Here is a 23314-nt window from a genome sequence, read left to right as displayed (position 1 = left end):
TAATCTTGTAAGATTCAATATCTAAATTAAGAATAACAACGAGGTGATTTTAAGGTGGATTTGGCTAAAATGGGGACTTACTCCGCCTATTCTTTAGACATATCCCACCCCAAAATTCAACAAGTATAATCCGAGTTGGACCCGCAAATTTACTAAAATGATATATTTTTTATATTAAGACTTCCATGCAAAAATTAATAATTAAATTATTCAATATTATTCAGTATAATTTTAAAAATTAAATATTTTTAATTAAAAATATGTACCAAACGAGTTATTATAACTCGTTAACAACCTCGAACCCGTTTCAAGACTTGTTGGACCGAGTTTGCACCCACCCGCAATCCGTTTGGTTGGATTTGAGGACAAATATTTTAAAAAAGTTTTTAGTTTTATAAATGTAAAAATTTAAAATTATTTTTCATATCTTTGTATTCTTTGTTAATTTTAAAGAACGCTTGAGATATAAAACATTTTATAAAAATTTCGTTAGAAAAACATTTTATAAATAGTTGACCAAACGAAACTTTTATCTCAATGGAATTTGTCATATCCTCTTTACCGGTAAAATAAGGGATGGTGGGAAAAAGGAACAATCACTAAACTTCAAGGTATTTCATTACATTGCATGAAAACATACATGACAGCAATGACGCAGGCTCCATTTGATTTCAGAGAGCTTGTCGGATTATTTAGGCCAGGATACACCAGAGCTATAGAGGGTAATCTGCGGTAATGAAATGAAACCGGATGACTTGACACGATGTTCATGTTAGGCTGACAGAAGTGGCGTAGGATTGCAGAACAGTCAAAGCTTGCTCTGTTGTAGCTCTGTTTCTAGCTCGTCTGACCCAGTCGCCCACAATCTCACCTGCCTTGCTGTCCTTAACCCCGTTCTCAAGAGTATCCGCTGCTTCACATACTTTGCCCTGAGCTAACAGACTCTCGACTCTATTAATGAGCGATTCTATTCCGTCGCCTGATTGGTCTACCTCCTTGACCTGAACTCAGTGGTGACAAACAAGATTAAAGTTGAATAAATTACTCGATTTTCCCCTCAAACTTTCATCAAAATGTACAGGGCAGCAAGGAGAGAAAATGCACCTTCAACCAAGAAGCAATACGAGCCAATGAATGTGACAATATCCCACCACCGCCTGGTGGGATTAAGCTGAAGTGCCTTAATGTCCCCTTCAAAGAATCAAACTGCAAATATGCAACACTATTCAATTATTTTGGACGGGTAGGGATTTTGACAACAAAAATAAGCGTTGTACATGACATGAAAAATAACACACACAAAAGAAGAAAAGAATAGAAAGCATATGCACCAGTCAGCAGGACAGACAATTGGAATACAGTACGTAACTATGCAATTGGATAAGAAGAAGAATAAACGGTTAAATTAAACTAATGTTGAAGCTATAGTATGTAATTTAATGTGATGTAATTCTAAATAAAGAAAAAATTAAAAATAAGACATTCAGATGAAAGCATTTTCAAGATTATTAAAAAGACATTGACTATGGCAACATTCAGCATTCTAAACGGCCATTCAGCGTTATAGATGGCGGCCGCCTAGCGCTGCGGCGGTTGACCACACCGCCTTTGCCTTAGGCGGTAGAAGATGAGGAGCAGCAGGCGCGCAGGCTGGCGAGGCGGACAAAGTCAACAAAATTTTAAAAAAATCATAATTATTAATACACTTATTATACACTCTCTTCACAAACATAAGAGACACTCTCTTCACAAACATAATAGGTCCACCAGCCCAGTCACCCACAACCCCTCCTCCTTCGCCTCGAACCGCAGACCACTGCAGCCACGACCCGCCCGCCGCCACCACCATCCCACTAGGTTAGCTCTTTTATAGGGTTTGGGTGTAATCTTTATTAAATATCTTGTTGGTTGCATTTATATATTTATTTGCACATTTTATAAATCGTATTGTATGAAGCTTATTTTTGCATAAACATCATTTAATTACTTACATAAATACTGATACCCATTTATAACTGCATGCATGATTATACATAATTATGTATAAAAATAGCAAAAAAAATTCAACCGCAGGCGGCCGAGTCAGTTGGAGGTCACTGACCATCCCGCCATCACCATTTACAACACTGACATTTTTATATCGAATCAAAGGCAGGAGAAGTGTGACTATGTTACGAAATGTTCGCTTGTGATAAGCCAAAAGATGAGCCTGCCACAATAATCTCACCAAGAGTCTAGATAGATCAAATACCTCTAGCCAGTCAGAGGTACCCAGTTCACGAATTACTACTACACCTAACTTTTTGCATGTCCTTGCGGGAGACTGAGTTGTTTCAGCTAGCCACCAAGTGCAAATGAAAAAGAAATTTTAAATACTCTGTATTTGGACAAGAAGATCGGACACTGAGGCATCCTTAGTCAAGAATGTAAAATTTCAGTAACATGACAGAAGTAGCACGTGAAACAAACCTATGTCATCAAAAATCTCCAAAATATAACTCAAATCCATCTCGCCGGCGTTCATTGCCTCGATAATTAGTCGAACATTTGCGGGCTACCTCAAAAGAAATTCGGAAGAGAGATGTCTAATGTTAGATTTGCAAAGTTAGGAATGTTGAACCGCTATTATAATTTTTGTTGTTTGTACCATAACATTGTTGTTTGTTCTTCTATATTTCTTGTTAAGCCATTTTGGTTTCACAACAAAGGGATCTCAAAGCTTGAAACAACTCAAAACGCATAATCACTAGCAGCTGAGCAGTGTTGGAAAATTAAACACAAAGAAATCGTAAACCTTTTTTATAAGCCTCATAACTTGATATCTTTTCAGAAAAACTAAATGACCATAATTTTGCACTCCTAACTCCGTTAAAACAGAAATATAAGAAAAGAAATATATGGATGCAGGTACATATGAAGAAACGGAATTTTTAATCAGAACATAACCCATAATACAGAAGAGTTGAATCAACCATTTTTTAGAGATCGATAAGGCACATCTAGCAACTATCGTCAGCACAAACAGTTGAAGCACACTCAAGCCACTGTTGTCTAACAGAGAGCCAACCGGCAACCGTTTGTTAAAAGGGAGCAAAACTGGAATTTGTTTATGAAAATAAGTTCCCAGTTTCAAACTGACAAATAAATCTTAGCATCATTCTGAGCAATTCCACTTTTAACTTCATTCTTGATCCAACGGTAGTATATACTTGGCAAAGACAAGGAACTTTGACAGCAAAAGAAAGAGAATGGTGAAATAGGTTTTCTAAGAATCATTTTGAAGAACACAACTAATTGATGGAATTTGAAATATGATGTGAACATATTAGTTTATCTGCCACAAAGAACTAAAATAACTTGCCTTGTGATTCAATTGGGGTAAAGTATCTGTGCCGTATTTTTTCGTTTCTTCAGGAAGGGAAGATAGAACTAAAGCTAATAGTGAGTCTTTGTCAACGCCTTCAAGATGAGGGTGGAGGAGGGCTTCTATTTCCTTTTGAATTGGCAGCCCTTTGGACAATGCATCTTCAAGAGCTAATGCTCCCTGCAGTCATTAGAATATTAAATCTCATGTTAATCAAGTGAAACAGACTACTTACGGAACGAAGAATAACTTTTATACTGTCTTTCCAGTTTTTTGCAGCTTCTAATGGATTAAAAACAATGGGAATCATCAAATAACAGTTTTTGACCATATGGATATCACCAAGTAAAACTCCTTAATCATGCCACATTGTCAACACCAAATTAACGAACAAATTTCATCAAAATTCATACGAATTTATGAGGAAAATGTAAAAGAAAAAAATATCAATTACAATCCCAACTTGATTGATTGATGTCTAGGCCATGCAAAAGCTGAATTCTTTCAGAATTATGACATTAATGTTAAAATCAATAAAATAAGAAATGAAGGACTAAACCAAAACGAAGCCCAATTATAGGCCATGTCTAGAAGAATGAACTTGTAGCTATACTGTAAATGAGAAGATTACCAGGGCAAGCTTCTGAACAGAATGACTCAGGCGAGTTTCTTCTGATTGTGCATAAAATGCCATGCACAAGGCATTTATCTGCCAAGAAAAAGAAAAGAATAAACACACGAAAAACTAAAATCATCGATCACTTTTCCATTGAGGTGGAAGGAGCTTTTTATATCCAAAAGCCTTGTCTTTTTTTTCGCTTGTGAGCAAATCCATGTACGACAATGAACAAAAGAGATATAAGGAGGTAAATGCATCCGCCCATAATACGGATATTATTACAAAAGAACGACAAGTTTATCCCTCCGTTTAATGTGACACTGATGTTGATCCAACTTTCCAGTATGTTACATCAAGAAGAAACTCAGATGCCTAGAATATGAGAAGTCTCCAACCCCCCCCCCCCCCCCCCCCCCCCCCCCCCCCCCCCCCCCCCTTCTCTCTCTCTCTCACACACATACAGAGAAGAATCAGTCACTTCTATCATACACATGACAAATCCAACATGATTTTTCATTGGAGATCCCCTGACTGCAAACAAATTAATCAGATAGGCCTATGATGTAATTCTTTGAATGGAAAGGAGCAGATAAATTACACAGCCACTGAACAACAGATGTGTTGCCCAAATTGATGTTTGCAGATAAATTTTCACGAACCTATTAGTTATGCAACATGAAAACTTCAACATTTAAAACAAACTAAAATGTGGTTTTTGAACTTCTGCTTTTGTATTTCATACTCATCAGGTAAAATCTCACGCAAAAAAACTGGGACGAATTTAATTTTCACAATGTTTTTTATTGGGCAGCACCAACCATCAGAATATAGAACAATAATATTTGTTTGACAAGATGGAATGATGTCAAAAACATACCAACTTTTTCAATATTATCTCATCATCATTTTTTATGCTCAAATATATGTGAAATACTTATAATTCTTCCTAGCAGATAACTGAGTATATCTCGAATCTCTAAACTTCTACCTCTACCTTATACAATGACAGAAAATATTTACTTTCCATTATCCTCACCGAACATCAGATCCACAGTTTGCCTTAGTATAGCACAACATCAGCATCTCAGTAGTTAAAATATTACTTAACACCTTTTAATTGTTGCATCATTCATCATCAGCGAGAGCTTAAGCAGTAACACAATTTTTTTAATAAGTGTTACAAAAATAAATTTCTTTCTTGTTTTCCTCTCATTAAGTAGCTGCATGGAAGTAAACATATCCTCATACGGGAAGTCAACAAGTAATATACATGAAAATTTGCTTCGGCCATTTTTTCAATCTGGGAAGCCTTTTCACTCGCAATTGCTGCAGCTAGGTCAGCTTTCGCTAAATCATGCATTTTCTTCAGTTTTAGTTCTGCTTCTGCTTCCTGCAAATGGCTGCAGTAATAAGTCCACGAGGCAAAATATCTATCATACAGAAAACTGTCTAAAAACAATACAACATTACTTTTTCCTCGAGCTCTGCTTTGAGTTTTTCTTCGAATTTTTCTTGAAGTGATTTTAGAGAAGCAGCTGCTTTTGCTCTTTCCCTGACTAATTCCTGAAAATTTTCAAACAGAAACTTTTGCAGTGACAAAATAAATATAATATTATAGAAAAAAACAATAAGAGGACACAAAAAAGAAATATAATTATCACTAAACACATGGATTTGTCCAAAATAGATTGGAAAGGTGGAGAAAAAAAAAATCCAGCATATGATGTAAATGAGCAAGGCTTCTACAACAGTTGCCATCACGATTTTTCGCAATATAGAGCAATTATATCGTCGCATTAGCATTCTGCCAGATGCCAAGCAAAAGAAAGAATTTTTCTAAAACCTTGTCAAGGATGGCTTCTTTCTCAGCATACATGAGTTCCCTGGCCCTTGCATCCTTGAGCTCCTTCTCATACTTGTCCTGGATGATTCAAACCACATATTAGCTGAATGATGTGCAGCTCAACTTCAAGCTACTCAGTAAGAAATTCTTCTGGAAATCATCTGGCATAATCAAAACTTAGAATTTCCATCTGGAAACGACCGAGTCACCGGTAATGTTTGGCCAATATGATGAATAAAATAATGAAAACTTTTCCCCTAACCTTCATTGCCTTCTTATCCAGTGCAAAAGCATGGGCATCTAACTCTGCTTGCCTTTTCTCAGCAGCATGTATAGCTTGCAAAAAGTCAAGAACCAGTTTCCCATCCTTAGATATGTAGCCATCATATGCATCCTCTATTGAGGAAACAACATCCTTTAATTCCAAAATAATAAATGTTAAAACATATAAGGCATGAACACATTCCAATTTTTTAAGGGAAAAATGAAGTGAGAAAGAGATTGTTATGCAAAATAAACAAGAAACAGTGTGAAATTTGCTCTTGTTAAAGGGGAAAACTTCGTTTATCACAACACCTACACTTTCTCTTTTGGAGGTAGCTGTAGTAGGTTCTTCAATATTATCTCTTAAGTAGTAATCATCAAGAAGGGAGCCAGATTTTTTAGTTCCATCACCCCGAACAACCTAGCAAAAGTTACATCACAAAAAATTGCGAGCAGTGCGCACAAAAAAGTACAACTGAAAATGGTGCTGGGGACATTTATGATCACCAATCAAAACCATAGTTTACCCCTTGTACATCCTGAGTGGTGATTTTCTCCTTTAACATAGGCGTGATCCCAATTTCTGCAGGATTTTCATCAGCTGATGTGAATTTTGGGGTGATGTCAATAACTTTGTACTGCTCTTCATCAGGTTCTATCTCTGGCACCTTCAGGTCAAAGCTTTCCTCAGATGGTTTACTAGTTGCATCATCTGAGAAAAGGTCGCCACCAGGAACATTTGGCAAATCGACATCTTTAACAAGATCAATATTTTCTTGTGATGGTGGTTCAATATCTTTTACTTGGATATTTATATCTCCATCAGCACGTAATGAATCTTCTGGCAGATTTGACTCTGAACGTGTTTCAGTATCTTTCTCGGTGTGGTCCGCATTAGAATTTTTTACATCTGTATCCTGTAGGCTGTTCTTAGAAATTGGCTCACTTAATTCACCAGCTTGAGGATGTGCAATTTCTTCTGCCACTTCCTGGGTGTTTTTATCATTAATCTGAACCTTCACATGCTCACCAGTGCTTTGCTGCTCCTTACCAATGTATGTATCAAGATACCCATAATAATAGGCTGCAAGGACAGCAGAACCCAATGCGAGACCTCCGGTAATAATTTTTGGTCCATGACTTTGAGATTCAGGGACATTGCTGCCTGAACCAGGGTTGTATGTTTCATTTTTCTGAGAAGTGGACAACGTCCTTCTGGAAGAAAGATATGAAGGAAGCTGCAAATTATACCAGTGTTTCAGCAGATTGTAAGGCAAACCTTTCGATCAATCAGCTCAATGCTGAGACATCTATTGCCATAGTTGTGGCACGCTACATCAAGCATTCCTTTTTATCCGTCTGTCGTGTTAACATGATATTAAAGTTATCATTCGCATTCATCATCAACACACTGTGATCTTTTATAGTGTCTCATGCATTAACTTAAAAACCAGTCAGATAGAATAACAAAGTGAGGAGGAAAATTATATTCTCATTACTTGATTGAATGAATTACATCATTGATACTGTACAATATATGGATTGAATAATCTATTTGAGAAGTTGCCAATGACATCAACAAATAACAAACAAGTAACAATAAATTCTACAGTGAGCTATTTACATATTAGTATTATTCTAATATTTTATCACAGTCAGGCACTATGATCCTTCTATGTGCTTCATGCATTGACATTATTACAACGAGTACTACTACTAGTACGACCTAGAAGTCTCTAGCAGCAGAGGGCAGTAAACTCATTGAGTAGTAAATTCTTTTCTTCTACCTCTCATTCCTGATTGAACCTCGTGACCACAACCAAGGAAGAGATTCAAAATAAACCCAAGTACCTGACACCTGAAATGCACCAACAAGCAACTATAAAGTGCTTCAGTTAATCCTGAATACAAGACGGACAGCTCCCAATTGTTTCTTAGCACACATTTGATACTTCTAAGGTTTGACAGTATCTTGCTACTTTCAGTTAAAGCTTTTCGACGATCTTTAAACAGTTAATGATAGTGTACACCGACCAACTCATCAGGAAAATTTTCACCATATTTGTATTTCTTTTCTAAAATTAATTTCTAATCTCCCAATAAGAACATAATACTATCATTCATATTTATTTTATTTCCCCAAAACAAATTTCACCCTTTTTCAGATTTCCCAACATAATCATTACTTTTAACTAAATTTTTCCTCATAAACCCAAAAAAATTCCATTACATTCTAATCCAAATATTATTTTAAGATTTCAAAATTTTCACCCCAATCATTTCCTAAATGATTTGACATCTACCGTAACAATGCTATTCCCCTAAACAAAACCAAACAACGTTTTATTTTCCTCCTCCGTTCTTCAAATATTTCCCCAAAACTCCCAAAATAAAGCCTAAAATTGTGATACATTTTTCTGGCACCAATTTGTCATAATGACAAGCCTCAATATATGCCTTTACATATTCTACTTCTACTAGAAGGTGGGCTGAAACAGAGCAGTTTAGGGTTCAAAAGCTGCCTCAAGTAAACTTATAATTTGTTGCCATAAACCTGAAAATTGATGCATCATTAAATAAATTACAAAAAAAATTAATCACGAAGAAATGTTCGAAAGAATTTATCAAAACAAATACAGCAAAATGCTTAAAGAGACTGAAACATTAAATTAACTTGATTTGATTCAGTCAAGCAAAAATGATTGCACTGGCAAAGAAGACTGTTAAGATAAATTCTTTTTAGGTAGCTACATTTGATGATTAAAGTTTCAAACACGATTCCCTAAAACTATCATAATATAGACTTCAAACAAAGAGTTATCAAACACGAGATACATAGCATCCAATTATATCAAGAAACCCAAAGAATCATTTATCATGATCTCATCTTGATAAAGAAAAAGGTGATAAATAAACTTAAAAGGAAAGAGTTGTCTTCCAATTTCCACAGCAATACTTCACAGAAGACATGACGAATTTGAAAAATGAATAACGTGCCTGAGATTTAGTTCGCAATGGAACACCTTTAACCGAAATACGTGACGCCAGTTGCAAAACTGACCTACAAAAGTTAATGCCGAGATGATTACGATAACCGTAAAGCCCAAAATTCAACAAAAAAATTTCAGGATTAAAAATCTAAAACTTTAGATATTCGCTCACTTGCGAAACATTTTGGATTCACTAAGCTCTGTAGATCAAGCGGAGTGCGGCAGCGAGAGGGCGGAAATTGGGAGGTTTTATAGTCTGTTTATTGCAAAGGCAGCAAACACAGAGAGAAAACAAGAATCCCTTCGTTGTAAGGTGTAAAGGAGAAAATTACTATTTAATCCTCGTACTTTCTTAATATTATTTTTAGTTCTTAAGCATTTTAAATTAACATTTTTAATCGTTAAACTTTAAAAAAAATACACAATTAGTCGACACCATTAATTTTACAAGTAAATATTATTATAAAGACTAATTTATGATATTTAATAAAATCCGAGGACAAAATATGAACATTACAATTAGTAATCTAAAATATCATGAAATTATCGTTTATAAAGATCTTCTTATAAATATGCTTATTTTTAAATATACTGTTATTATATATAGATTAAAAAAATAATATTTTCCTTTATATTTTTGTATTTTATATGAAAAATACTTCATTATTTTTAAGATCAAAATGATATATAAATTTTTTAATATCAACATTTCTTAATGGGTTTTTTTAATAATTTATAAAATAATTATAGTTTCAATATCTTTCATATTAACTAACTGGATCCGATATCAAAAAATAGGCAAAAACTTGTGTGAGACGGTCTAATGGGTCGTATTTTGTTAGACTGGTCTCTTATTTGGGTCATCCATGAAAAAATATTACTTTTTATGCTAAAAGTATTTTTTTTATTGTGAATATCGATAGGATTGACCTGTCTCACAGATAAAGATTCGTGAGACTTTCTCACAAGAGACCTACTCCAAATAATATATATAATTATTTAATTTTGTTTAAAAGTAATATAGCAAAAGATATATAATTTTATGTTCGTTAAGATATCAAATATAAATATGTAATATATTATAATTATGTGTGTATATATATGTATGGGAAGCAACTTAAATTTACGAAGCAAAGGGACCAAATTGCAATTTCATCAAATACTGTGCCTGATAAATGCCCTTCCGACTCACATTTCTCCAGCAGTCTGCATTAGGGTTCGTATTCATCCAAAATCTGCGCAGGCCTAACATCCTCCTCAACAATGGTAGCCGCCAAGAAGACTGTACGAATCTTCGTCCCTCTCAGCTTCTCCTTAGCCGATTAATCGTAGCCTTTCTATTTTATTTGGTCTATTGATATGAATACCCTGAATTTTGGGTTGTATTATTTGTTTTTTATTTCCCTGTATTTTTGTTCTTGCAGAAGAAGACCACCGAAAGCATCAACAGCAGATTGGCCCTGGTGGTAAAGAGTGGGAAGTATACTCTTGGTTACAAGACGGTGCTCAAAACTTTACGTAACTCAAAAGGTAGTTTCAATTCCTTTAATTTGTGGTTTATGTATTATTGTTATTCATTTTTAATGTCGATGAGCTGGTATTTATTATTTTACTGCTAACATTTGATTATTTGGGTTGATGCTTTCACGAACATTGGCGGGTGATTGGGGGTAGTTTTGATTATGAATGTTTAATCATCTGGGTTTATAATTTAGGGAAATTGGTTCTTATCTCGAACAACTGCCCTCCACTGAGGAAGTCAGAGATTGAGTACTATGCGATGCTCTCTAAAGTTGTTGTTCACCATTATAATGGAAGTAAGTGCTGAACATGAATTTTTCATTTGTCTTTCTTTTTTATGCGTGCTATCAAATTTTCTTGCTAATTAATTTATATTGTTCGATATCTTGTGACTGATATTACCGTCGGAGTAAACTGGCTGCAGTTAATAGGATCAACTGAAAGACAATTGTGAAATTTTATTTGATTCTAAACTTTGATGAAGTAGGTCCCAAATATCTTACCATGTTTTGCCTCGTTCGATTTTGTAAAAGATGTTTGAATCCTTAGATCAATAGATCTTAATCCAAAGCCCATCTAAACACGCATTGGCTCATTTCTTATTCATCTGCTGAGGGTCAGGATGTTTTGTCTTGTCCGGTTTTGTAAAAGATTTTTGAATCCTTAGATCAGCAGTTTCTGTATCTCTTATTGCAACTCCTATCTAACCACTCATTGGCTCATTGCATATTCATCTGCTGAGGCAATTTGTTAATTTCACTTTAATGCACCCGATACTGATATACTATTTCATTTGTAATTGTCCTAGTTACTCCCAATTTACAAGTGAATATAGGATTCGAGGCGTTATATCCCTTTTCGTGGGTCAATTATATTTATATTATCTTAGAGAGAGGCTTGATCTCCCTGTAATATTATATACCTTAATTTCAATTTCATATGTATGCAGTTTTGTATCCGTGTTAAACCCCATTTCCTGGCAGTTTTATTTTATAAGAAAAGTTTACGAGTTTGAGAAATTGGATGGACAAAACATGGAAATTCGGTTGGACTTTCTTTATGGAATACAGTTGATGAAAACCAAAAGTAAAACAAGCTATCGGTACATTTTACTTTATTTTGTTTTTTGGAGTGGCTAAATTCTTTATGAAACTGCAATGAGTAAAAAAAGATGATACAATATTTTCACAAAAACCGAAGTGACCTGGTAAGCTATCAGTCTTTACCTTTAACTGTCTGAATTCAACCGTAACCTTCTTTTTTATGGGGGATATGAACTTCAAATTCTTGATAAATCCACTTGTTTGCTGCTATCTACATAATCGTTGTCCTAATCATGTGTTACTCTCCTTTGAATTTATTTGTGGATGGCAATATGGCATGTCCTCCTGTTGTATATTAGTATTTGTGATGCCTGATGCTGCGACACTCCATCTTGTCAAATTACTCAAAATGGTCCTGTCGTGTGCGTGTGGGTTGAAATCCAATAGATTTGGTGCTATTGTTGTTATCTAACTACCAATTTAAACTTTTTGTCATGAAGTTGAGGGTAACTTCTAGATCAAGTCAAGCAATTTGTAGTTTGTATTTAAGTTGTAATTTGTGGTTTTGAGAATGAATTTTGAATTTGAAGCAATTTTTTGGGACCTTTAAAGTAATAATTATTTCTAGAAGCAGCTCAAGCCATGGAGGGAAACATTGAGAAATAATTGTTTTAGGTTTCCTGTGGTGGTTGTGTTCTGAATTGTATTGGAGGTTTTTATGATCAAGTATCATGTAGCCCACCGCGCATAAGCCCTAACTAAATCTTTCATTTGTGAACGTCCAGACAACATTGACTTGGGAACTGCATGCGGCAAATACTATCGTGTATCATGCCTCAGCATCATTGATCAAGGTACCACATATTCTCATTGCATGCACTGTGCTGCTTTTGAAGGGGCGCCTGATATAATACTTTGTTTCTCCCCCTAATGTAGGTGACTCAGAGATCATCAAATCATTGAGCGGTGAACATTGACAACCTATAGAATCTTTTTATTATTCCTTGAATCTAGCTGTTGGATTTCTTAGCAAAGTTTTGTCATTCGAGTTTTTCCAGTCCTTCAGAACATATAACTCCGGTTTTTAACCAGAATCGGGTTTGACAATATGTTCCATTTTTCCTGTATTTGGTAAAGAATGTATGGACTTATTATGCCCCAGATTTTTTTAATGTAGTCACTCTTTGTTGCTCCTGTGGATTAATGAGAGATAATTGTGTGATCGGTTGATTATTACATCAAACGGTTTTTGTAAGTATAGTGGTAATATGCGGTGGTGGTTTATTAATACGTTTGGATGATTGAATTGAATGGATGGCAACTTAGTTTATTTTATGAATTTTGGCTTTTTCACCCTTGTAGAAAATAATTATAAAATTGTATTCGAGACAACACTTTAATCTAACCTTAAAATCTCTCAATTCATCACAAAATATCTGTTAATTCTCCGTTTTCTTCTCTCTTTTTTTCCATCCAAATTCTAACATATACTAAATGCGAAGAATTTTCAACATCGTTTCAATCTTCTTTATCGCTTGAGTAATAAATGGGATTAAGTTGTCAGCTGATATTATCGCATGCACATATTTTAATTGCTTGGCGATGATGTAGTGCTTGTATTTTTATTTACTTCTGTAATTTAAAGCTTAAATAACACCCCAGAATGATCGATGACCATTATAAACAAAATTCTCACTTATTTAAAATCTGCAAGCATGAGAACCTTTAATTGCATATTTATTGGTATGAGTTGTCACGATTCAATCTATAAAATAATAAATCGTGATATTATAAGGTTATAGTCGATAGTAAAGACACAATTTTATTTATTTATATTTGTTACAGCATAGTGTATATATACTTGAGTGCTGATGAGTCAGGCTATTAAGCATATGAATTGGGGAGATGAGTTCCTATTTATTGGTGTTGTCTCATATCTCTTAAAGATTTGTCTTATCATTTTTTTAATGTCGATCATGTCCCCAGCAAAGATATTATTATTATTATTTAAGATTTGACGTTACTTTATGACCCACGTCAGCAATGAGACGCATGAGAACTTCTCAGGAGGTCACTCATTTCAGTAATACTCTCGCTCGTGCATGTTTAACTCAGCATTCTCCCTCCAAGAAGTATAGAAATATGCTTCTTGGAATATCTGAACTCATGACTTTACTTTGATACCAATTGTTATGATCAAACTCTTACTACCATATGTCAAAAGCTATAGTTATTAACGAATGCGTAACTTTATTTCCTTACATTCATGGCAACACATTGTCAACCTACTTGAGTGCTAATGGATCGAGTTGTTAGGTTCATGAGTTCGAGGATTGCGTGTTTATCTGCTGGTGTTGTCTCATATCCCTTAGATATTAGTCTTACCATTTTCCTACCGCCAGCCATGTCCACAGCAAAGACAATATTACTCGTTAAGAATTGATGTCACTCTTTTATGGTCCATCTAGCCAACCAAATCAAGTGACACAACGTTAGCAGCTTAACACATGAAAACTTTTCAGGAGATCACTCATTTCAGCACTACTTTCGCTCATGCACGCTTAATTCAACATTCCCCCTCCAAGAAGTATAAAAATATGCTTCTTAGGATACCTGAACTTGTGGTCTCGCTTTGATACTAATTGTTATGATCAAACTCTTACTACTATACGTCAAAAACTATAGTTGTTAGCGAAAGCGCATCTTTATTTCATTATAATTGTGGCAACATATAATGCACATACTTGAGTATTAATGGGTCGAGTTGTTAGGTCCATGAGTTCGGAGAGGTGCGTGTTTATCTGTTGGTGTTGTCTCATATCCCTTCTAGATTAGTCTTATCATTTTCCTACTGCATGCCCTGTCCCCAGCAAAGACAATATTACTTGTTAATATTTGATGTCACTCTTTTATGGTCCACATACCCAACCAAATCAAGCGACGTAACATCAGTAGGTTGACGCATGAGAACTTCTCAGGAAGTCACTCATCTCAGTACTGTTCTCGCTCATGCACGCTTAACTTAACATCCTTCCTCATCCCAAGAAGTATAGAAATATGTTTCTTAGAATACTTGAACTCATAACCTCATTTGGATACCAGTTGTTATGACAAACTCTTACTTCCCTAATCAAGAGCTATAGTTGCTAGCGAAATTATTTTCTTATAATCATGGCAGCACATAGTGCACCTACTTGGGTGCTAATAGATCGGGTTATTATTTCATGAGTTCGAAGATGTGCGTATTTATCTGCTGGTGTTGTATCATATCCTTTAGAGATTAGTATTACAATTTCTCTACCGTCGATCATTTCCCCACAAAGACAATATTATTCATTAAGATTTGACGTCACTCTTTTACGGTCCACTTAACCAACCAGATCAAGTGACGTAACGTCAGCAGCTTGACGCAATAGAACTTTTCAGGAGATAACACATCCTAGTACTATTATCACACATACATGCTTAACCCAACACATTATATTGTAGTGTATTATATCTTATAACAACATTACCACCTATATAAGAGAGTTATTTAGACTACATATTTTATGAGATGATATTTAGTGAATTAAGAATTTTTTTAATGTATTGATTGTTATTTATTTAGTTCATTTAGATTTATATTTTAAAGTTTTACTAAAAGGTTAACTAAAAAATGAAATTATATTTTGAATTATGTTTTAATTACTAATTTAAATAGTTATCAAAACCAAATAAACCCGAACCGTAACTAAATCGTTTTGTTAAAAAATCGAATCTAACTGAAGGAAAACGATTCTGATATCGGATTATATATTTTAAAAATCAAAATAAAATCGAACCGATCGATGACACATTTGCCTCCCACTCATGATAATTTCTGGGTTGAAAAAGAATGTTATGCACTTTTTTATATTTTTTGAACGAGTTTTGTTATTTTTTTCGTTTGAAAATATCTTATTTTCCTCGATTAGATTCTAATTCTCAATCCAAGGATATACATTCTTGCACACACCTCACAACCCACAAAAATTTATGCACTTGCGACATTTGAATGGTGTCTTATTTATAGGTGAACTTCATATCTTAAGCCCCATATGACAACAACACTTGCCAAACTTGGATTTGACAATATACAAAACCCACTCCCTCACTTAGCTTGATTACACAATTATATTCATTCTTTAATCAGTCAATAATAAAAATAAACTCATGTTTTTTACGCATTTTACATCCATTCTTTTATTAGTCAATAATAAAGATATATCATTTAGGCAAATTTTATGACATTGCTTATTTGCAGTATTTGTTCAAGTATAAAAATTGTATTAACATGTCCTATTGTGTTTTGACGGACTAATTTGACTGAAGCGATAAGATATTTGTTTGATTATTTTGTTTAATTTTTGTCATACATATAATCGTTAAGAATTATATATATATATATATATATATATATATATATTTGACGGGTCAAACTCATTAAAATTTGATTATAAATTAGTAGAGCAAGAAGACGTGGCTTTGGTCCAAGTGATGTCGACTTATTTCCCCAATAAGTGGCTCGAGTTCGAACACTCTCACCCCATAGTTTAAGAATTATCAAAAAAAAATATTCAGTAGAGTAATAGTTTAATATAAATATTATTATTTGATGGGTCAAATTTGTTAAAATTTGATTATGAATCGGATGGAGCAAAAGTTTGAGTTTTAAAATATCAAAACAAGTTCTTCAACATGTTAATGAGTCGAGGCCCGTTATACCGTACCCACTGTCATGCCTACTTTTTCCGCATGATAACTGAGGAATCCGATTACCGATTATTGTGAAAATTGAGCATAAAAAAGTTGGTGTGCAAGAGTCCCCCGCGAGCTCCAATTTGCGTCTACTGCCTCCACCAAACCGGCGCTGTTCTGGTGATTTCCCTCTTCTCCTTTTTTCCCTTGTTGCTTTCCATCCCGAAGATTCATTAATCTATGTATTTGAAATCTGTAATTAGATCGATTCATCCCCCCTATGTATGATATGTTGATATCAAACCTTTTTCGGCTACGTTGAATTGTTAAAACGATGGCGAAAAGTTTTAAAGAATGCACTTATTTACTTGTACAATTTATCTCTACGTACTGTATATGTGATTGGGGTTGGCAGGCAGATCGATGTGTCTAAACTTTTGCTTCTTGATTATGGTTGACTGACGCCCAGAAGAGCATTAATCATGGGTCACAACGACAAGCAGAAGCAGAGGAGATCAAAGAAAGAAAACCGTCAATACTCTCATAAACTACATAATTCTCTCAGGCAAGCAGTATTCACGCCCATTCACCTTTAAAAAGGTCTTTTCATCTTCGTATGTTTATATTTTACTGGCTTGAGTTTCTTTCAGGCATGAAAATGAAGAGTCTTTGCCAACTGGCCAAGGTATGCCCGCACCTTTCATCGTGGGTGTTTTCACTTTTCTGAAGCAAAGTTGTTCGATTATTTGTGTCAGTGAAGTAGTATTAGCAAAGTTTGGTTTTAAATCCTTTTGGTGATTGGTGAGGAGGTACTTGTTGTTTGGACAGCAATCCAGGAAGAAGAGGAGCCAAGGGGTACCAACATTCAGCTCGCCATGTGGGTAAGCAGACTGCATTTGTTATATGTTTATGAAGTTGCTTCGTAAATAAATCGTGAATAACTAATTTTATCTGTGACAATTGTCTTTCATTTGGTGAGCTGGAATATTTTCATGGGTCCCTTGAGGTTTTTTCTTTTCTGCCTGGCATAATAAATTATATGTTTGCAAAGCATCAATCCAATGCGTAATATATTTTACCGTGGCAGTAATGAGGTGCCTCTGCTGGATGTATAAACTTTCCAGTCTATTGATGTCTGTAGATATTCCCTCATCTATTTGAAAATTCCGGTCTTGGATTCCGAGGTAGTTCTTTGTTATGTTTAAACATGATCCTGAAATTAGAATTTTAGAACTTTATTAATATTTCTGTTTTGTGTGCACTAGGCAGGAGTCAGGACGTAGTTAATGGGCAACTCAATAAAATTTCTGGAATAATTGAGGATTAGAACATTGTTGATAATTCTGTTTCCTGGGCAGTAGATGATCCATAGCCCTTGTTGAAATTTCCTAGACATTTGATTTTTTTTTCCTTTCTATTTTTGTCATGTGCCTTTCACACATCCATTGTTGTAAATTGTTTAGTTGATGGATTCAGGATTTTGGTCAATGTGATGCAAAGAGGTGCACAGGACGCAAACTTGCAAGATTTGGATTGTTGAAAGAAAGTATCTGCCTATCCTGAATATATCTTTATCATAAACGAAGAAATGCTCATGATATTTATTGTATTTATGAGGAAGAGGCATTTGTTCTAATCAAAATCTTAGATAGTCGTATTCTTATATTGAATTCTATATAATGTTTTGCAGGAATTGCGCGTTAGTAGTGGATTTGGTGGAATTGTTTTGAGGTAATTACACCATGGTCCATGGTAGTCTATTTATTACTTAGGATTATGGTTATGTTCTTTCAGTTAATTTTGTGTCTTGTGGCCGTACTCTAGCTATTGCCTTGCGTTTGGAAAGACCAGGACATCATCACATTTATTTCCTCTGTAGAGAAAAATGTGTGCTTTTTTCTTGATTTATTCTTCAGCACTTGTTTTCTTGTGTTTGATCATTTAACATCTCTTGATATGGTAGTTATGGAATTTAGTTCATGTACGTTGATGACATTGAGTTCAGATGAGTTGCATCAATCTTAAAGGGGTTACATATTTCTATTTGCTTTTGGTCCTACGAGATTGAGTTCTGAACATTTTATTTCTGACATGAAGATGGAAAAAAGGCTGAACAGAGTTGTATATTTTCGTTTGACATTTGATGTCATATATCATGATATGTGTTGCACCAGCACAAGTGCATGATTGGGTGGTTAATGGTTATATTCCCTTGCTTCAGCCCTACTGGGAAACAATGTGTTTCACGAGAAGATCTGGAGCTAATTAAAAGGAAAGGTTTAGCTGTCGTAGATTGCTCATGGGCACGTTTAGAGGATGTACCTTTTGCCAAGCTTCGGTGTTCTGCACCTCGACTCTGTAAGGATTCAAAACCCTGTGATTTACTAATAGCTTGCATTGTCTATAAATAAGTTGTGTTCCTTGCATTTGATTTTCATGTCAATTTAATTTTGAAAAGTTTGTCATGAATTTTACTTGACCTATTTGAAAGTATATAACTTTAAATTATTGCAACTCAGTTGCACGCACATGATTCCACACGCTAGAAATCATTATTATCTGTGTAGTTGTTGCTGAATTATGGTAATGTACTCTAACATTGTTCCAGTCAACCTATAATCCAAAAAAAAAAAAAAAAAAGAAAAAGAAAAAACGACGGAATAAGAACAAAATTATGTTTTGGATAGGTGATTTGAAACGCAAATAACGGCTCCGATGAAATTTTGTAGAACATGTTGCTGATTGCTTCTATGAACTTGCATGCATGCAAAACATTTGTCGTTTTGGGTTGTATTACATCCATTTGGAGAGCGGGCCTGTTAATGAGAGGTGATTTCTATGACTGAATTATCTGTGGTTGGTTTTTATCTTGTATTGTGTATATGTAAATAACTTGTCTAAAAAATAGGCTTTCTTCTGTTGTTTGCAGTGCAAGAAATGACGATCTGATTCCTTATATGGAATCTTGGTGACTTGACTGTTTGTTATTGTTTTTCTTCGTTTCGCTATGGTTGTCATGTTTTTTCCAAGTCTCATATAGATCAGTAAAAACTACTGGAGATTCTGGTAAAGTCCTTGCAATTCGTGGTAATCTTCACCATGCTCGAAGTTTTGTTATGGTCGAAATGTGATACATTTTTCACCAACAGAGTCATATTTTCTGCCATCAGGGTGGATAAATGAGGTCGTAATTTATGATTGTCAAGAATTTTTAGACATTCATGGTTAAAATAAATCGTGCTAGATTCGAAATTTCCACCCAGCATTGGGATGATCTCATTGTTTCTTTCTTCTGATTATGTTTTTAGACTCATGCATGAATCTAACTTGCAGTACCGTGGTTGGTGGCAGCAAATCCAGTAAATTATGGTCGACCTTGTCAACTGTCATGTGTTGAGGCACTTGCTGCTGCGTCGATAATATGGTACTTCTATAGAAACCTTTTTTATGTTACTGTGATTTCGTATAAATGGACTGTGTGTTAAAAATTGTTGTTGATCTAGTAGTCTTTACTTTTTCTTTGCTTAAGCTATGTATAACGATTCTTTTACCCACCTCGATGTTTTATTCTTACATCTAATTGCTGCTTCTGCCCTCTACAAATTCTTGAGCCTTCCTTTCTAGTCAAACTATCTGCATGTCATCTTTAGTTATCATGTATTTCAAGCCTGATTCAACTTTACTACCGGAGGATTTGAATTCAGCTTAAAGCTGCCATTGCTTGCTTCTAGCTCTGGCTTGTCCACTTTAGTGATAGTTTGTTGGCTCATGGTATAAGAAGTTGAACTTGCTTCCGCTGCATTTAGATGAATGAATTTGAAGTTAGGGATTTCAAATCATAATATAAAATTTATTGGTTTGGTTGACAACATCAACTTGATAATGAATTTCAATTCCTAACCGGTTAGTTTTTTAGTCATTTGAGTGGATTCCAAATTCATCTCCACATGGAGCCAGAGTCATTTCAAATATTTTCCTTTAATACACCAAATCCAAATGCTCTCATCCAAATTCAACCTTAATTTAGTTGAAACAAAGTGAAAACTCGCTAAAGTATAGTTTGTTGCAGCACTGCGGATTAGATTATTATGCTTGGAAGTTGAAACCATCACCAACTTCTACGAGAACTCTTTGGAAGTCTCATCCTGCCTCTGCATGCCGTCTTTAACATTTTGAAGAAAAAAAATCAGTTAATTGTATAAGTTTTGAGCATTTCCTTCTTTGATTCATTTGGTGGCGAGGCACCTCAGGAGTATTTACATTTTATATGATGGCTAAAATTGTTGTTCTCTTGATTATCGATAACTGACACAATTGTCTAGGTAGGATAGTATGAATTCTGATCAATCCAAAGTCTAGCCAGAAAAACAGTCCTACTGTCTCTTCATTTCAACCAGTACTTATAGTTTTCTTTTGCATATTGTGCTACAACGCTTGATTATCCTTCATTAAAAATATTTGGTTCAGTTTATAAAATTTACCTTTGTTTTGGTTAAGGTTTACATTTATGTTTTTTAACACATGGAAGATGAGCATAGAAACTTGCACCCCCCCCCCCTTCTCTTTCTAAGAGTGAAATATTTGAAGATAGTTATATGCACAAGCCGTGCATCGTAGCTGAATTGGAATGTAAGGTGCATGCATTTAAATTAGATTTTGTAAATTCGACATTGAATTTCATGTGATAGTCATACATCTTGATTTTAGAATGTTATTATATAACAAGTCTTGTTTTGACAAGACAAATGCACCTTAAAACTGGTGGTGTAAAACATGTTGATTTATGCTATGATACATTCACACTCCACCCGGCTAAAGCTTTTTAACTAGAGCTGCATGACTAAATTAAGCCGTTACACAGATTTTGACTACTCATACATAATTGTATTTGATAGTGGAGAGACGGAAACCGGAGAGCTACTGCTCAGTAAGTTCAAGTGGGGACATGCATTCTTGTCTCTTAACAGGTAATTCTATTTTGCCACCAGCATAATCCACATCATGCTTTTGGACTTGTGATCATTAATCAATATTAAATGTGTCATCTTAATTTCTTATGAAGTAGAAAACATTAATATTCTCCATTTTGCTGGAGTTCTAATGGAGTGAGCGAGTCCTTGGTGGAGATGATGACAGTGAGCTAGCAACGGCAGAGCATTTTTCAAATTGAAAATTATTTTTGATCGACTTCCCTCTAGTTTAAGCTTATGTCTGTATTTGTATTCTAACATGATACTGAAGCCCTTGAGCTCGAACTCATGTGGACATTATCCTCTTTCACATTTTAGTTAGTTAGTCTTGGTATTTATTTTTGAACCGTTATTACCCCATTTTTGGTCAAAATATGTAGATTTTGATGTTTACTTCTGGGTCCATTGTGTTGTCTCAGCTGACACGTGAGAGGGCAAATGAAGATCTAAAATTATTTTTTATCTCGATTTTTTTATGAGCGAGAGATTTTGGTACTAGTGATTCTAAGAGTACACTTCTCTTTTGATAATTGATATGATTCCATACAAAGTTGTCTTGCTTGCTCGTTCATTTTGATTCATATCTCGGGGGCTGCGAATGAACATAGCGTAAAGTTGTGGAGTATTGCGCCATATAAGCCATGTTATGAATGTTATTATGTTCAAGGAGTCCTGGCCCCTGGGAACGGGAACAGGAACTTGGAATTAGCGAATTTTTTTTGTAGGATGGAGGATAATAGATACTGTCTGCATTTATGTTATGATAATCTGTTGTGAAGTTTTATTGCTCCATGACATTGTTGATCTTTCAGCACCTTTTAAACTGGCCTGAAGTGCTGGTGAATGAATGAATGCAGGGAACTTCTCAAGTCGTACTCCGAATGTCAAAACAGCTCCGACATCATCTCAGTTCAAAACGGATGGCTTTCACAAGAAAAGCCTCAAACTTCAGATGGCCACTCAGGTGAAAAAGGTATTAGTTACAACTTACAAGATATCAAGATTCCTTTCCCTCACCAGGGGTTATGGCAGGATAGAGCAGGTTGGACCCGCTAATTGTAGGAAATGGCTTAATGCAAAGATTTGTGAAACTTGTATCTTTTTCTTAAAATCGTGTTCAAAATTTAAATTTATCTTATCTAACCTTATCTAACCAACCGGGCTCATCCCAACACCTTATCATTACTCACTTTTGAATTCTGAGTAGAAATCATGGATCATGTTGGCTTACATGAAAACATTCTCTGCTATCTCAGAAGTGCATTCAGAATCTAAAGACGACAATGATGGAATGTCCAACAGTTCTGAGGACGACGGGCTTCCTCCACTGGAGAGAAATATGAACCATTTGTATTTGGAGGAAAGCGATGAGGAAAGTGAATGAAGACTACGCCATTTATAGACTAGTACATTGACAAATGGGATATTCTCGGGCATTCCTTGTGGATGGATCATGCGTGTGTTAGGTGTTGCACCTTCAGCTTGGCTTGGTCCCTTGTGTGGTGTCAAATGTTATTTTTGTTTCTACTGATGATATCTTCTCTCTTTTTATGTTTTGCTATTTTGGTATTTGTTTCACTCAACCACTTTCCTGGTTGATGGAATCCTGTCCAGCTTTTAAAAAAAATTACTTTTTTTCCCTTGAATTTCAATACTTTTAAAACATTTTTTTAACAAAGTACCCAAAAATATGGAGTACGAAAACTTTTGATTTATGCCAAAATTTTGTTAAAGCTTGTGATAAAATGTGAACTTATTAAAATTTGAGATTAAAGGTAGACTTCTATGTTATTATATTATTCTACAAAATATCTAATATATGATGTAGAAATTAACTTTAAATTTTTTGTAAAGTAAAAATATTATTTTGAACTCTCACTTTATATAAGTTTTGTTTTTGTTATGAAAACTATTTTTAAAAAATATGAACAATGAATTCGATAAATAGTGTTTCGTTTCTGAATAACCATGCGGTTGGTAT

General features: G+C 34.7%; 3 protein-coding genes across 6 annotated transcripts; 2 read left to right on the top strand and 1 right to left on the bottom strand.

Annotated features, from left to right (window-relative positions):
• Window positions 1–511: 511 nt before the first annotated feature.
• Window positions 512–9377, bottom strand: LOC142522251 (MICOS complex subunit MIC60, mitochondrial-like). 2 transcript variants are annotated; one of them, XM_075625485.1, is made up of 12 exons: window positions 9253–9377; window positions 9088–9151; window positions 6627–7328; window positions 6407–6511; window positions 6089–6241; window positions 5827–5904; window positions 5454–5546; window positions 5254–5373; window positions 3996–4073; window positions 3362–3544; window positions 1105–1206; window positions 512–1001 (listed from the first exon to the last, which is right to left on the bottom strand). In XM_075625485.1, exons 1-12 carry the CDS (start codon window positions 9261–9263, stop codon window positions 768–770), a joined length of 1923 nt encoding a protein of 640 aa, XP_075481600.1. In that variant the 5' UTR covers window positions 9264–9377; the 3' UTR covers window positions 512–767. The 2 variants fall into 2 exon arrangements, with proteins under 2 accessions (XP_075481600.1, XP_075481599.1); XM_075625484.1 differs by having other exon boundaries at window positions 6618–7328; window positions 9253–9376.
• An 847-nt stretch (window positions 9378–10224) lies between these two features.
• On the top strand, window positions 10225–12899 carry LOC142522252 (large ribosomal subunit protein eL30-like). The gene is made up of 5 exons (XM_075625486.1): window positions 10225–10364; window positions 10505–10610; window positions 10796–10897; window positions 12430–12498; window positions 12581–12899. Exons 1-5 carry the CDS (start codon window positions 10344–10346, stop codon window positions 12619–12621), a joined length of 339 nt encoding a protein of 112 aa, XP_075481601.1. The 5' UTR covers window positions 10225–10343; the 3' UTR covers window positions 12622–12899.
• A 3517-nt stretch (window positions 12900–16416) lies between these two features.
• Window positions 16417–22902, top strand: LOC142522876 (uncharacterized). 3 transcript variants are annotated; one of them, XM_075626450.1, is made up of 11 exons: window positions 16417–16543; window positions 16833–16928; window positions 17014–17048; window positions 17192–17244; window positions 17840–17908; window positions 18057–18094; window positions 18585–18721; window positions 19697–19787; window positions 21259–21330; window positions 22191–22306; window positions 22590–22902. In XM_075626450.1, exons 2-11 carry the CDS (start codon window positions 16846–16848, stop codon window positions 22715–22717), a joined length of 822 nt encoding a protein of 273 aa, XP_075482565.1. In that variant the 5' UTR covers window positions 16417–16543; window positions 16833–16845; the 3' UTR covers window positions 22718–22902. The 3 variants fall into 3 exon arrangements, with proteins under 3 accessions (XP_075482565.1, XP_075482566.1, XP_075482564.1); XM_075626451.1 differs by lacking the exon at window positions 16417–16543 and having other exon boundaries at window positions 16769–16928; window positions 17195–17244; XM_075626449.1 differs by lacking the exon at window positions 16417–16543 and having other exon boundaries at window positions 16769–16928.
• Window positions 22903–23314: the final 412 nt, after the last annotated feature.

Source organism: Primulina tabacum, chromosome 13, assembly GCF_025594145.1.
Source record: "Primulina tabacum isolate GXHZ01 chromosome 13, ASM2559414v2, whole genome shotgun sequence".
In the NCBI taxonomy this organism is placed as follows: Eukaryota; Viridiplantae; Streptophyta; class Magnoliopsida; order Lamiales; family Gesneriaceae; genus Primulina; species Primulina tabacum.
This window is presented reverse-complemented; position numbering and strand designations above follow the sequence as displayed.